Source organism: Anas platyrhynchos, chromosome Z (assembly GCF_047663525.1).
Source record: "Anas platyrhynchos isolate ZD024472 breed Pekin duck chromosome Z, IASCAAS_PekinDuck_T2T, whole genome shotgun sequence".
In the NCBI taxonomy this organism is placed as follows: Eukaryota; Metazoa; Chordata; class Aves; order Anseriformes; family Anatidae; genus Anas; species Anas platyrhynchos.
This window is the reverse complement of record NC_092621.1, coordinates 28,437,427-28,450,530: the sequence shown is the minus strand read 5'-3', so window position 1 is coordinate 28,450,530 and position 13,104 is coordinate 28,437,427. Positions and strand designations below refer to the sequence as shown.

At 43.3% G+C, this 13,104-nt stretch overlaps 1 protein-coding gene across 3 annotated transcripts in view; it reads right to left on the bottom strand.

Moving 5' to 3' along the window:
* Window positions 1-13,104, bottom strand: part of DMRT1 (doublesex and mab-3 related transcription factor 1) — a 61,034-nt gene that overhangs the window by 37,753 nt on the left and 10,177 nt on the right. For 2 of the 3 annotated variants that reach the window (XM_072031298.1, XM_038171315.2), the window contains exon 3: window positions 1,092-1,375. The exons of the other annotated variant lie outside the window; for it this stretch is intronic. In XM_072031298.1, coding sequence (XP_071887399.1) covers window positions 1,092-1,375 — 284 coding nt within the window. The remainder of the gene's footprint in view (window positions 1-1,091; window positions 1,376-13,104) is intronic. 3 annotated transcript variants of the gene reach the window in all.

Genomic DNA, 13,104 nt, shown 5'->3' with positions numbered 1-13,104 from the left:
CAATGGCCATGGTCTCAGCTCCAGCTTCTGTGTATCAGAAGCTGAAATGCTCTTTGAAAGTTGTTCCCTGTGCCAGAATCGCCAGAGAAATTCTGTCAGCAAAGGGAAACACCAACTCTTCCCGTCAGAAAGGAGGCTTTGGTGGACATTTCATCTTTCTGTGTTGTGTGGTTTCACAGCAGAGCCTTTGGAGATGGAACCTTGCCCTCTTCTGATGCCCTACAGGAGAGGTCTGCCTTTGTGCGCCCTCAGACAAGACACAGACATATGCAGGCTCAAAGGATGCAACTTCCAAGTTTAATTTCAGACAGAAAAGGCACAACTGCAGCCCAAGGCCAAACATGGCACTCAGGGTCACTGGAAAGACTTCCCCTATTTTGTCAGCAATCCCCTGCTTTGATAGGTCTCCTCTTTCCTCCAGTCTTCTACTGGTAGTGAGTTGGAGGGCATGGTTATCCTAGTCCTAGAGTAAGATGCCTCACTTGGACTTATCCCTTAACTGACACAATACCAAGGGGAATAAAAAGCTCTGCTGCTAACCTGTTAGACACAGCCTTTGACTTTAATTACCCAAGCTGAAATCCCAAGTCCAGAAGAGGACATTACCAGAACACACCCTTAGTAACACCCTACACCATGTTCAAATGACTGCCGTCAACCCCTGCAGAATAACATGATCCCTTGGGCCTCATGGGATGGGTCACTCCACTGCTTTGGAGGTGAAAGCTGAAATATATTAAAACAAACAGGTTCCTGGAGAGCAAAGCCTCTAAGAAATGATGCTTGAAGCTCCCGGGATGTTATGCTGCGTGATTCTGGAGAACAGCTCATAATCTACTACGATGTAAATCAGAACATAACGTCAAGTGGGTGCCCTTCAACCATGTCTGCGGTGGCCTACCTATACCTACACCATTGTTTTCATTGTACTACATCAAAACCACTCATTTTGGCTGTTTGCTAATACCATCCTGTACTCTAGTTCTGGTTTTGCACCATCATGAAACCATACACACGAAGTCATTATCAGGCCTAAGAAACAGCTCATCCTCCATCTCACTCTGCCACTTAATACCTCTGTAACATCATACCTGCCATTGTTTTCCTGACTGGCTTGGCATGTATGTTGCTGGGAGGCTTCGAAGGCTGTTTTTCATGGCCGGCCCTACAATTGCACCCCCTGTCTCACTTGAGGAAGGCTCACCAGCCACTGCCATTTGGTACTGGGAGTAGTTGTACAGGTTGTTATAGTAAGGATACAGGGATGGCTGGTAAAAACTGGTGTAGTAGGTGGAGTCCACGACCAAATCAGACGTGCTCTCCAAGTGCCCTCTGCTGGGGATGGAAGAGATGTCCTGAATGAGCATCCGTCCCTCTGGAAAAGAAAAACACAAGCAATTATGAAACAGGAAGCTCCATAAAGAGCATTACCTTTCAGCTTCTGGTAAGCTACTGCTTCTCCTGAAGGCCAGACAGATGGTAATGAGTAGTAAGAGGTGGGAGCTGAAAAACTGCTGCATGTTTGGGGGGAGATCAGGAGGTCTGAGGTTTTTACTCAAAGCTTGAGAATACCTGTACTTGCTACAGACTGCAAAAGAAGAGACAACACTCACCAAAGGTTAAGACAGTGTGCTGAGTCCTTAAGCAACATAAGCTCATCTGATGATGATTTATACTAGCTAAGGACGCAATCTTCTATTATTTTTAAATTATAACTGTGTGCCATACTTCTTAATCCCTTGGAAATAGAAAGGCTCTAACTACAGAATGACAATGCTTTCTTCACCGCCCTTTCTGCTTGGCATCCTATGGGCAAGAGGATGCTTTCTAGGCATGCCTCTGGAACAGGCAAACAGCCACAATGCCAAGAGAAACTTCAGTAGGGAACACAGTGCAATCAGCCAAGGTGCCCCAGCAGCCCACATGCTCATGCTGAGCAGTAAGGCCCTCAGTTCTTGTCCGTACCCAAATTTAGCTATTGTTTGCCTACAGAATCACAGAGCAGAACAAGCTCTTACACCCCTGGCAAAAGAGGAGGAGGGGGGGATTATTCATGACTTGTCGCCTGCACTCTTGAGAGCCTGTGGACTGAAAGCCACCCAGTTGCATACCCACAGCCTTCCTCAGCAGAGGTCTACCTCTACCACCTCTCCCTAAGGCAGGGGAGCTTCTCAGAGGATGTCTGAAGTCCTGTTTTCTTTACTCCAGTATTAACTGGTGCCCTGTGATACTTCCAAAGATGAAAAAGAAAGGTGCTCCTTGGTACTGTTTTGCAGCCAAGCTCTGACACACTCCATCAGTTACCTAGCCAAGCCAGATACAGCAAACAGCTGCTACAACCTTCTTCACCATGTCTAACCACATCCTGAATATACTTTTACAGAATCACCCAGAATCATCTAGGTTGGAAGAGACCTCCAAGACCATCGAGTCCAACCTCTGACCTAACACTAACAAGTCCTCCACTAAACCATATCACTGAGCTCTACATCTAAACGTCTTTTAAAGACCTCCAAGGATGGTGACTCCACCACTTCCCTGGGCAGCCCATTCCAATGTCTAACAACCCTTTTGGTAAAGAAGTTCTTCCTAACATCCAACCTAAACCACCCCTGGCACAACTTAAGCCCATTCCCCCTCATCCTGTCACCAGGCACGTGGGAGAACAGACCAACCCCCACCTCGCTACACACTCCTTTAAGGTACCTGTAGAGAGCAATAAGGTCGCCCCTGAGCCTCCTCTTCTCCAGGCTGAACAAGCCCAGCTCCCTCAGCCGCTCCTCATAAGACTTGTTCTTCAGACCCCTCACCAGCTTTGTTGCCCTTCTCTGGACTCACTCGAGCACCTCGTTGTCCTTCTGCTAGTGAGGGGCCCAAAGCTGAACACAGTACTCGAGGTGCAGCCTCACCAGAGCCGAATACAGAGGGACAATCACTTCCCTAGCCCTGCTGGCCACATCGTTTACATATTAAACAAGGGAATGACTGTAAAGCCCATGTAGCTCGGGTCCTACCTCACATCCCTGTAATCCTGCACTGCACTACTCTACATGGTTTCTGCAGCATAATGATCCCTTCTGCAAGAAGCTGCTGTTTTGTGGCTTAAAGCATGCTGATGGGTTCTCAAGGTCTATCAGTATGGAGATGAAGCAGCACAGACAACAGGTACCTATAAAATAACATCCCTAACAGAAATGTCAGGCAGGTGCTGCCTTCTTCATTTTGTTCCTTTCTCTGTATCTCCATACCTTAGTTACTTATCTGTAAGAAGGGTACAGTGGCATTTCTGCCAGCCTCTCACAGCCAGGGTAATACTTTCCATAGTACTATGTATTAAGCTGCACACTAGATCCAACAATCAGTTTTATCAATTATTGCCATTGACAATACAGTTTCGTTTCACTTCTTCAGCTGCAATCATGAATAGCATTATTTCATGTCACTAAATTATACCGTGCCCCTGTCCCTATTCTGCTGCTGCTGACATTTTGCTTACATCAATGAGCTACTTGTTTATTAGCAAACAGAGCCTCCTGCATCTGCTTTTTCTGCCACTCAGCTCTAAGTGAGCAAGAACCCAGCCAGCTGGCTGTTTTAAGAGTATCTCTCATATTTACACACAGAATAGAGGAGTGTGCAGCCTGGCAATATCTGTCAAAAAGTAGGAGAAAACAAACATACGCCACAACTTACATTTTCTTCCTGTACTCAGGAGTGAGTTTAGCTTTGACATCATGCTTTGTGACGTGTCTTTTTTTTTTTTTTTTTTTTTTGCAACTGTAGCATTTTTCTGTTCTTCACCTGAGAGAAAGCAGTTATTTTATACAAGGCACTGTATTTATGCCAGACAGGTAGAGGCCAGACAGGTCAAAGCACCCCAGAGGTTACTCTACAGTAGCCCCCAGTCTTGAACCAGGTTGCCAAAATTCACAGTTCTTCAAGGACTCTGGCATGCACAGGGCCAAAAGCCATGCTGCAATCCAGCCCTGCGCTCCTATACACTCAGCCTGGCTGCATCTTGTCATCTACTACTAGTGCATACATTTTACATATACTACGTGTGCAGAACACATGCAACTGCAAAATACATGGAGGGGAAAAAAACTTCACTACTAATGAATAGTAACTCCCCTGCAAGCCTTGACTTTTTTTTTTTTTTTTTTTTTTTTTTTCTGAGCAATGCAGGCTCAGAAAGAAATGCCAGTCAGACCAGCCAGTATCTTCATGGGGTACAGTCAGAGAAGTGCTACCTGCTGACAGGAGCAGAATTAACAGCCAAAGAGCACTGCCAAATTGTCCTTGGAGTAAAGCAAGGCTCTCAGAGACCTGCCCCTAGAAGATTTCATCTTAACTGTAATCCAGCAGTTTTTTTGTTGTATTCGTGCTGCTTATACCCAGCCAAAGTCTGCAAGCCAGCTGATGGGCAAGCACACTATTTCTGGGCTACACCATCCTTAAACACCATTACAGCTGAAGAATAGGGCAGATCAACTTTAAGCAATGGCTGCAACTGCAGTTCTGTGTCATGGGGTTCCTTCAGAGGGTCTTTGGTATGGTAATTCCTGGCAATATGGTGAGCCTTCCCACAGGCCTCACCTCCGACTGCTCACGGAGCAAGGTATCCCACTAAAAGGAGGCTGTTAGTCTTTGGCTATATTTTCTGCCTGCAAGGAGAGGATACCAAGGTCAAGAAGGCAGCTTTCAGTTGTGTTTTTTTGTGGTTTTTTTTTCTCCAAATGTAATTCAACACAGCTGAATAGCTCTGCTGGCAAGGAGAGGGTCCTCCCCTGCTTCAGAGCCTGCCGCATTACAACACCTGCACATGAGGGGCAGCCCCGAGGTTCATTGCTCTAAGGGGAGCAATTTTGGACAGGAATTAAGCTCTCAACAAGGCAACTGCTGCTGTGCTGCCAGACTCCCACTCTCGCCCCTCCATCTGCCCTTTTAAAACAACACGGCTCTGCAGGGCCTGCGCACGTCTTGACTGCCTTTACCAGCTCCACGAAACAGCTGGGAAGGGCTCTGGGGTAACAACAGCACGTATAACCTTGCCCCAAACTTCTGAGGCACAATTTTCTGAAGGAGCAGAAATGTAAGAGTAAAACAAATGCAGGATTGTTAAAATCCTCACTTAGTTTTTGGGACATTGAGCCTACAACGCAGGGCTGTCCAAGGCCTTCCTTCTGTGAGCAGTACTCTGGCAATGAGACAACAATATCGCTTCACGCCGTTGTGCCTTTCCAAGCTCTTTTCTACTAATTCCTGTGGAGAACTGATGCTACTTTTTTTGCACTATGTACACAGTGTGAAATACGACCCACTCTTTCATAGAAGATCGATAGGATGCATGATAAATATTGTTATTGATCTTGTAGTGTTGTAGGCGACTCTCCAGCTCTATGGCATATTAATAGTAGTTAACCAGTAATTCATTTCAGGACGGCTGGGATTTTCTTTTAAGGAAGGTGAGTTCTCGGGGTCAGTTACACATAAGGGTCTTATATATTCAATAACCTGTGAGAGGCTCCTGCCTTCACTTAGCAGAGCAAGGTGAAAAACAGTGGTCCAGTCCTCAGCTAATGTAAGCCAGTCTCAGACCATTTACCTCAAAAAAGCTATGGCAATTTACACGAATTGCAGATATGCATGGCAAAATGAGCACAGAAGCCTGTATATAGATCACTCTTTCCCTTTTTACTTTTTAGGAGGAGAGAGAAGAGATGACAAGGAGCTTACAGGAATTCCTATCATCTCTATCTCAAAGACGCGAATGTGTTTTTAAACATGCAAACCAAGAAATGCAAACACTGAAGTTGTCTGTTCCATTCACTCATCCTGAACATAAGCATGGAGTATTTTCTACTCCTACCAGTACTGTTAAGGGCTAGTTATACATCTTGTTATACACTGAGATAAGTAATTTAAACATATTTGGGCAAATCACTGATGCTGAGGTCAAATGTAAAGCAAGTCCATACTAGTTAACTTTCATTGCCTCTTAAACAGGGTGGCAGCATCACGTTGCCTATTGGGAATGGTTACTGGACCACACTCCAGAATCCAGGAAATAGAATTAATCAGCTTGGGGCAGACTCATGCCAGGAATCATTTTAAAAATAAGGAGAGCACATACAGTCCAATTTCAATGTCTGAGAGCATGCTGTAGCCCAGTTCAATTCACTGATGTGGTCGTAGTGACCACAGTCTACATCTGATTCAGAAAAAGGTTTGTGCATACACATGGTAATCAAGAGAATTTCACTGCCTCCATTTATTGACAAGAGTTGTTTTATACATGCATGGTCATTGTTCTTTTCATACATCTATGATGTTCATATGTATGTATGTTCACACATGTATGGTGATAGTTCTTATTTATCCCCCTGCAAAGCCTCCACACTTACACAGACATGCTGCTGAAAATGAAAAATGAAATTGACTACTCAAGTAACACATTTACTCAAGAAGAAGGAAGGCAGGGAGTGTTTCCAGTGAGCAGAGTTGCAGCTTTTGGTACTTTATATTTGCTGTAGTTTTCAGTTCAAAACAATTGTTCTCACCATGGTAGCGTTTGCATCTATCTGCAAGACAGCCTCTGCTACAGAAGCCAGCTATGGTGTTAAAACATTAAAAATTAATTATTCAGCCAAAAAACACTTGCCTTCAGACCTCAAAAGAGTCTTGTATTTGCATCTGATAATTTTCCCTTGTGTAGTGCATAAAAGCATCCTTACAGTCCTATTAACTAGCTTGGCAATATTAAGTGTTGCAATGCCTTAGTTCAATTCATAGCTGGCTTTGAGGTCGGACAGTAGCCTTGAATGAGGCTGGTGTGAAATCACTCCCCAACATAATAATCAGAAGCGCTGGAACAATATGTTTCTCCCACCAGACAATCATGACAGAGCTGTTTCAGATGTCAAAGAAAGCTGGCATCGTTACATACTTTCTCCGGAGACACTCTGCCTCCCCAGGAACAAAACCCACACACTCGTTCTGCCTTTCAGAGGAGTATTTCTCTTCTCTTTCCATTAGAAGTTGCGGATTATCTCTGGTTCCAGTGTTGAACTTTTAGCTTGCTATAAAGTTAATGTGCTAGACAATGTTCATTCCAGGCAAGGCTGTGGGGCTGTGTATTTTCTGCCACCCCCAAAAAAGGCCATTATCTGTAATTACCCATTACCATGCATAATTATTTCTTCTATTCTGGTCTATGGCCCCCAGGACTTTATGCTGTTACAGCTCACTGCATTATCTTATCAAATTTGTTAAGGAAGCTTTTTTGACCTTTTGAGCACTTGTCACAGCACATACAAAAGCCAGCAGTAAATTGTCTAAGCATGTAATGTGTGATTTATTGTATGTACCTTGTATAATGATACCATACAAAATATTACACACTAACACCTTCCCTATTCCCCACTCCCTGCTGTAGCTACAAGGAGAAGAGGGGGAGGAAGGGGAACCTCTTTAGGAAGAAAGAGAAGGAACAGAATAGGAAGAGGCTGGAGTCTCCCTGGTTGAATTTGAGGAGCACAACCGCAACAAATGGCTAAACCTGAATATCAGGCTCCAGGGAAGGCACCAGTTGTGCTGCTCTTCAGTGCCACCTTTTGTTTCTTATTCCTCTCCCCAAAGACTGATGCTACTGCGGAGGCTTCTGCTGAGCCCCATTCCTTCACACATAAGCCCATTTACTGCCAGTGCAGCAAGTGGAAGGGGATTTAAACAACCCCTCTTCCTAATTCACCATTTCTGTCACTGTAGTACAGGGCCCTGAGCATTAGACACAAATCTGGTGCAAGACCCGATCTAAAAGCATTGTTCTTTGTGGATACTGGCATACATTCATTAAGGACCAGGACTTCATCTCCACTGGTCTCAGAGCTCCCAGCTAGGGACCAGATGCAGCCTCGCATCGCAGTATGCCTCTAATGACAGTCCCCGTGAATCAAGGCACTGTCACTCTTCTGAGTAAGAACGATGTCCAACCCTCACAGACAAGTAAGGACGATGTCCAACCCTCACAGACAAACACAGCTCAGGCAAGCCAGCTCCCTCTCCTCTGTCCCTCATCCTCTCTCTGGCAATTGAATGTGTCAGATTCTCAACCCACTTCCCTATCTGAAAGGGATATTCAAGAAATTATCAGTTAGTGAGTTTTAGTAGAAATAATTTGGAGGCTTTTGAATTGTGTGATAAAAGGAACTTCCTAAATACAAAATAATCTGAAATACTTTTCTGCCTTCACAATAAAGAAAAGTAAACCTTAAGGGTCACATCTGTACTTTGGGCTAAAACTGCACAATACAAATTATTTTAGTACAAGGTATGCAGAATTATGCCCTTCCTATCAAGGCTTCTCCCTAAAAGTATAGTGAAAAAGCAGGCACCAGGAACTTCCAAAAACATCCCTGAACTCAGACCCTAAGAGACAGCTAGCTGAGCCTCTGCTCTAAGGACTAAACTCTTCTTTGTGTTTCTCTGCAGTTTCCAGACCTTTGCCTGACCACTGTAAGATAGTGCTCAAGCACCAGGAGGGTGCAAACTGTAAGAGTGGCACAAGGAAGACATGCAGTGTTCAAGGTGGATAGAAGGACAAGAAGAGTGGGACCATTTTTTCATTCTTGCTGAGTGACCTACCCAAACAGACCTGGGTGTCCAGCTGTGCTCTGAGCTACATCTACCAGAGGGAGAGGTCAAAAAGTCTGTTATCATCCATATGAGACGCGTGGGCTAAAAGCAGCTGTGTCTCCAGGCTCGAGAGAGTAAATCACAGCCGGAACAGCTTCTTGCCACACCAGTCTTTAGGTGCCCCTCCGACCGTAGCTGGGAAACACAGCTCCCCAACAGAGATAATGCTGTTCTTAACACTGAAATGCACATTAATAAATAAATAAATTTAATTTAAAAAATGTGATGCCACAACTCCGAGCCCTTCCCATGCTCCTGTCCCTCCCCTTAGAGATCCAAGCAGAGGGACAGACCCTTCCCAGTCCCTCCTTTCCCTCCTTATCACAACACTTCTCCCCTGCCAGCCCCTGCCTCCCACCACCCCCGGACAAAACAAGCAGTGGCTGCCCGCCTCGGTGCAGGTCTGGTACCCAGCCGTGGGTTTGGTATGCCTTATCAGAGGCATGGGCATAATGGGAGCACTGTCTGCAGGCCCAGGCTTTATCCGTGAAGACGTCAGCGGCTGAACACTCCTGTTTCTCAAGGTTTGCTTGACTGCCAACAGAATACTCATCTGCACACTGCAGGAATGGATATCACTTTTTTACCCCTCCTAAGAGTAACTCTGGGAATCACAACTCGAGCAAACGCTGCCTGAGGCTCAGCTTTTCCAGTTCCACCTCTCCAGGTCTACACCAGTCCTAAATGGGACAGTGCCTCTCACCGTGAATGGCATTAGCCAGGGAGAAGCACTACAGGATAAAAATTACAGCACACTTCAAAAAAATCTGGGAGCTTTTAGAACTAAGGTTATACGTTGTCATCTTGCTTGCACTCTGACATGTCATCTTTTCACAAGATGCTGCATCCGCATACTGCTTTTGTTGAGAAAGTCAAAACCCATCTAGTGAAAAGACAGAGAAAACCCTAAGTTGAGCTGGTCAAGTTTAATCAAAGGCATAAACTGTTCAGAACAATCACAGTGGGGATTAATTAAACCTTACACAAGAGGGTCACTAAAGGGCAGAGTAAACTACTGTCTCTCACTCCAGGGAATGTTTTCTGGTCTTTTAATCATGCCTGTGACTCCTCCCTGAGCCCTGCCAAGCTCAAGCATAGGTGTGCAAGTTCAGACCATTGCTATATATCCATTAATAGTTATAAAAAGAAACTAGAGGTCACACAAACAAGGTATCTCACTTGTCCCCTCTCCTAGACTCCAATTGTAATTAGCTCCTGGGCCTGGCATAGGCTGCCTATTTAATGACCAGCAAGGAGTCCCACCAGTCCCACAGCCACCTCACCAGCTTCAGGCACAGAAGAAGCTAACCCTCCTTCCCATCACATATCTGTCCTCGCCCATCATTTCCCACCAGGAGCCACTGATGTTCCACTCTCCTGCACTGGTGCTCTGTCTTCCATGCTGCTTCCCAGCCCTCCTTGCTTCCCCACTCCCCAATTTATCTTCTGTCAATTCAGTTTCTTAATCAAGGTATCAGGGGATACAAAAGCAAATGCTTTACAGAATTCGACTGCATTGGTATTTCACTTTGTCAAGCAATTCTGTAATGATAGAAGGTTACTAACTTGATGGACTTTTTAGCACACAAAGTTTTGTTAATTCACATTCAATAAGCAACCGTTAATGTCTGAGTTTCTGCCTTTCCCACAAATTGTAGTCCACTGTGGTCCATCCCATTGTTTTTGCGAAAACTAATGTCAGTTTAATGGATTTGTAGCCACTTATCCTACCACACTCTTCTTAAAACTGGTATGAGATTAGATAACTTCTAGGCCTTAGGAATTTCCCCTGTGCTAAAAGTCCATTGGAAATCCGTAATAATAGATCAGAAACATCCTCATCAAGTTTTCTTCCTTTTAAGAAAAAATTGCATGCGGGTTACCCAATCCTGCTGACTTCACTTACTGCTGGGAATGAAAGCAGAGTGTCACCATCTCTCCACAGCAAAGATCACCATAAATTATTAAACACGTCTTCCTCTCTTCCACATGTAGAATTACTGTCCCATAATGGCTCCGATCACCTTTAATTCAGTGTGTGTTCCTAACATAACTTTTAAACCTCCCAATTTTAACATTCTTAGTGCGTTTTAGAATCCACATACACAACATTTTTTTTCAAAGGAAAATGTGATTTGGGGAGGGGGGAGGGGAATCCCAGCTAGAAGACTGCAGCTTGGCATAGCAAATTTCCTGGTGACACACAAAAACCCAATCTAACTTCAGCTAAGAGGAGCTGAAATACCACCAATTTCAGCAGAACTGGGGAAGGCACATTTTGTTCACGTTTAGTGTGCGCTTAATAAAAATGATCTGCTGCAAGCGTTTAGCACACAACTTAAAAATCCTCCTAATATGACTGAAGAAATAAAACCTACAGAAAATATTTTTTATTTCCACACTTAATGCAGGCGTCAGGCCCTCAGTAGGACGTCTGTAGCAGCAAATTACACTTCCAAAATCTTCTGCCACTGACTAGAGCAGAGCAGCTATCTTTTTAGGAGAACTGGGGGACAATGCTTGCTCTTTCCTAATTTGCATTTTTGGTCTTTTTAAGACAGCTATAGTGACTGTACTCAAATCTTTGTTTGGAGAAAAAAAAAAAAAAAAAGAAAGAAAAGAAAGGCTTTAATGAAAAATAAGCATTCAAAATCTTTGAATCTTGTTCTGAATCTGTGAAGATGAAAGAACCCTTTTTAATGCTACTGAAACATCTAAAAACAGCATATGTTTGTTCTTGTTAAACTGAGACAGCAGGGCAATTTATAAATCTAGAAATATTAGCATGAATGACAGCTAATGAAATCAGGACCAACAAAATTAGTGCTTCAGAAAATCATCAGCATAAAAAGCAGGCACCATTCTCAATATTCAGAATAACCACTGGTAGTATGACTTCTGTGTGTGCATGTATGTGTGCTATTGCTCCTCTTGAGATACAAGCATTTAACTCACTGCATATCAGACATGCAAGACATTACTTTAGTCCACAACAGGAGCAAAATTTAGACATGACTTCAGAAAACAGAAGAAGGGAATTAAAAGAGAAAGAAAATTAGGGAAGAAATCAGAATTCTAGACAGTCATTAAAAAAACAGCCCAGACACCTGCAGGTCCAAAGAAGCAAATTGAGAGGAGAAAGAAACTCAGTGTGGATTAAATGTAAAAGGATTTAAGTCATTAACAGGAGATCAAAGAGAACACTAGAAGGGAGGGAAGGCTTTACAAGCATCTGAGATAGGAGACCTTGGAGGAAATATGACTGGGATAAAATCATTACGGCTTACACTAAAAATAATAAAGGGAGTAGGATGATGGTTGGAGTTAGCTAGAGTCTGTGCTTGATTATAAGCCATACGATGACAGAAACCCAAAAGGTTTCTAAAAAAGACCAACTAGAAAAAATAAGAGTGTTGTTGTTGTTTTTTTTTTTCCACTCTGTATTCTGCGGTGTAATAGAAAAGCTAATCTCCAGGAGTGGCAAAGAATCATGACAGACACTCGTCAGGCCTAGCACGGTGAGCAAAAAATCACATCTGCACACATCACTCTTGTAGATGATCACTCCATAGATTCAATACCATTTATGCTCACAAAACCTGCTTCCATGCAAATGCAAATTCACCACTAAAGACTTTTTTACATGCACAGACAACAAACCAAAACACACAGCGACTGGAACTACCGTGGCTTATACCAATGGAGGTTATGAAACATCAGTACCAGTGCAGTACAGTATAGCATGGTACATCAGCCATAACTATAGGCATTCCTGTCAGCAAATGGTGGCCTAAGCTGTGAGCAGTACAAGTGGTATTGTGTTGTATCCTAGAGCAAGGATACTAAAAAAGGATAAAATAATAAATAAAGGATAAAAAAAAAAAAAGGATATTAAAAAAATAAATAAAATAAATAGGCATCCAATGTCATTGCAAAGGAAAAGAAGCTCTGTGCTCAAATAACTTTTTACAAGCTCTTCAAGAAAACAGAGCAGAGAACTGAAGTAATAACATTTGTACTTAACCCACTGAATTATTCATAACTCTGTCTAAAACCAGCAGGTACTAAAATGTAGGAGAAAGTTTACGAAAGTTTAGGGAAAAAAATGTAACTACAACAAGCATTTGAAAAAGTATTTCTACAAAAGCAATCTTCAAAACCGCCTTTTTGTCCCCAAGTCGTTAAATGACTAATCTACTAAAAATGGGACATGAACCAGAAACATTAATATGGAAGCAAGTTTATAAATAAAGCAAAAGAAAGCAGTCTTCAAGGTACAAGAAAGCACGTAAAAAAAAAAAAGAAAGGAATCACGCCAATGCTCAGTTAAGGAAGCGTGCAGTATGCCTTCACTCCCCACTTATATCTTTTCTCAAAACAGAAAGAAAGCCCCACACATTCAGATAAGCC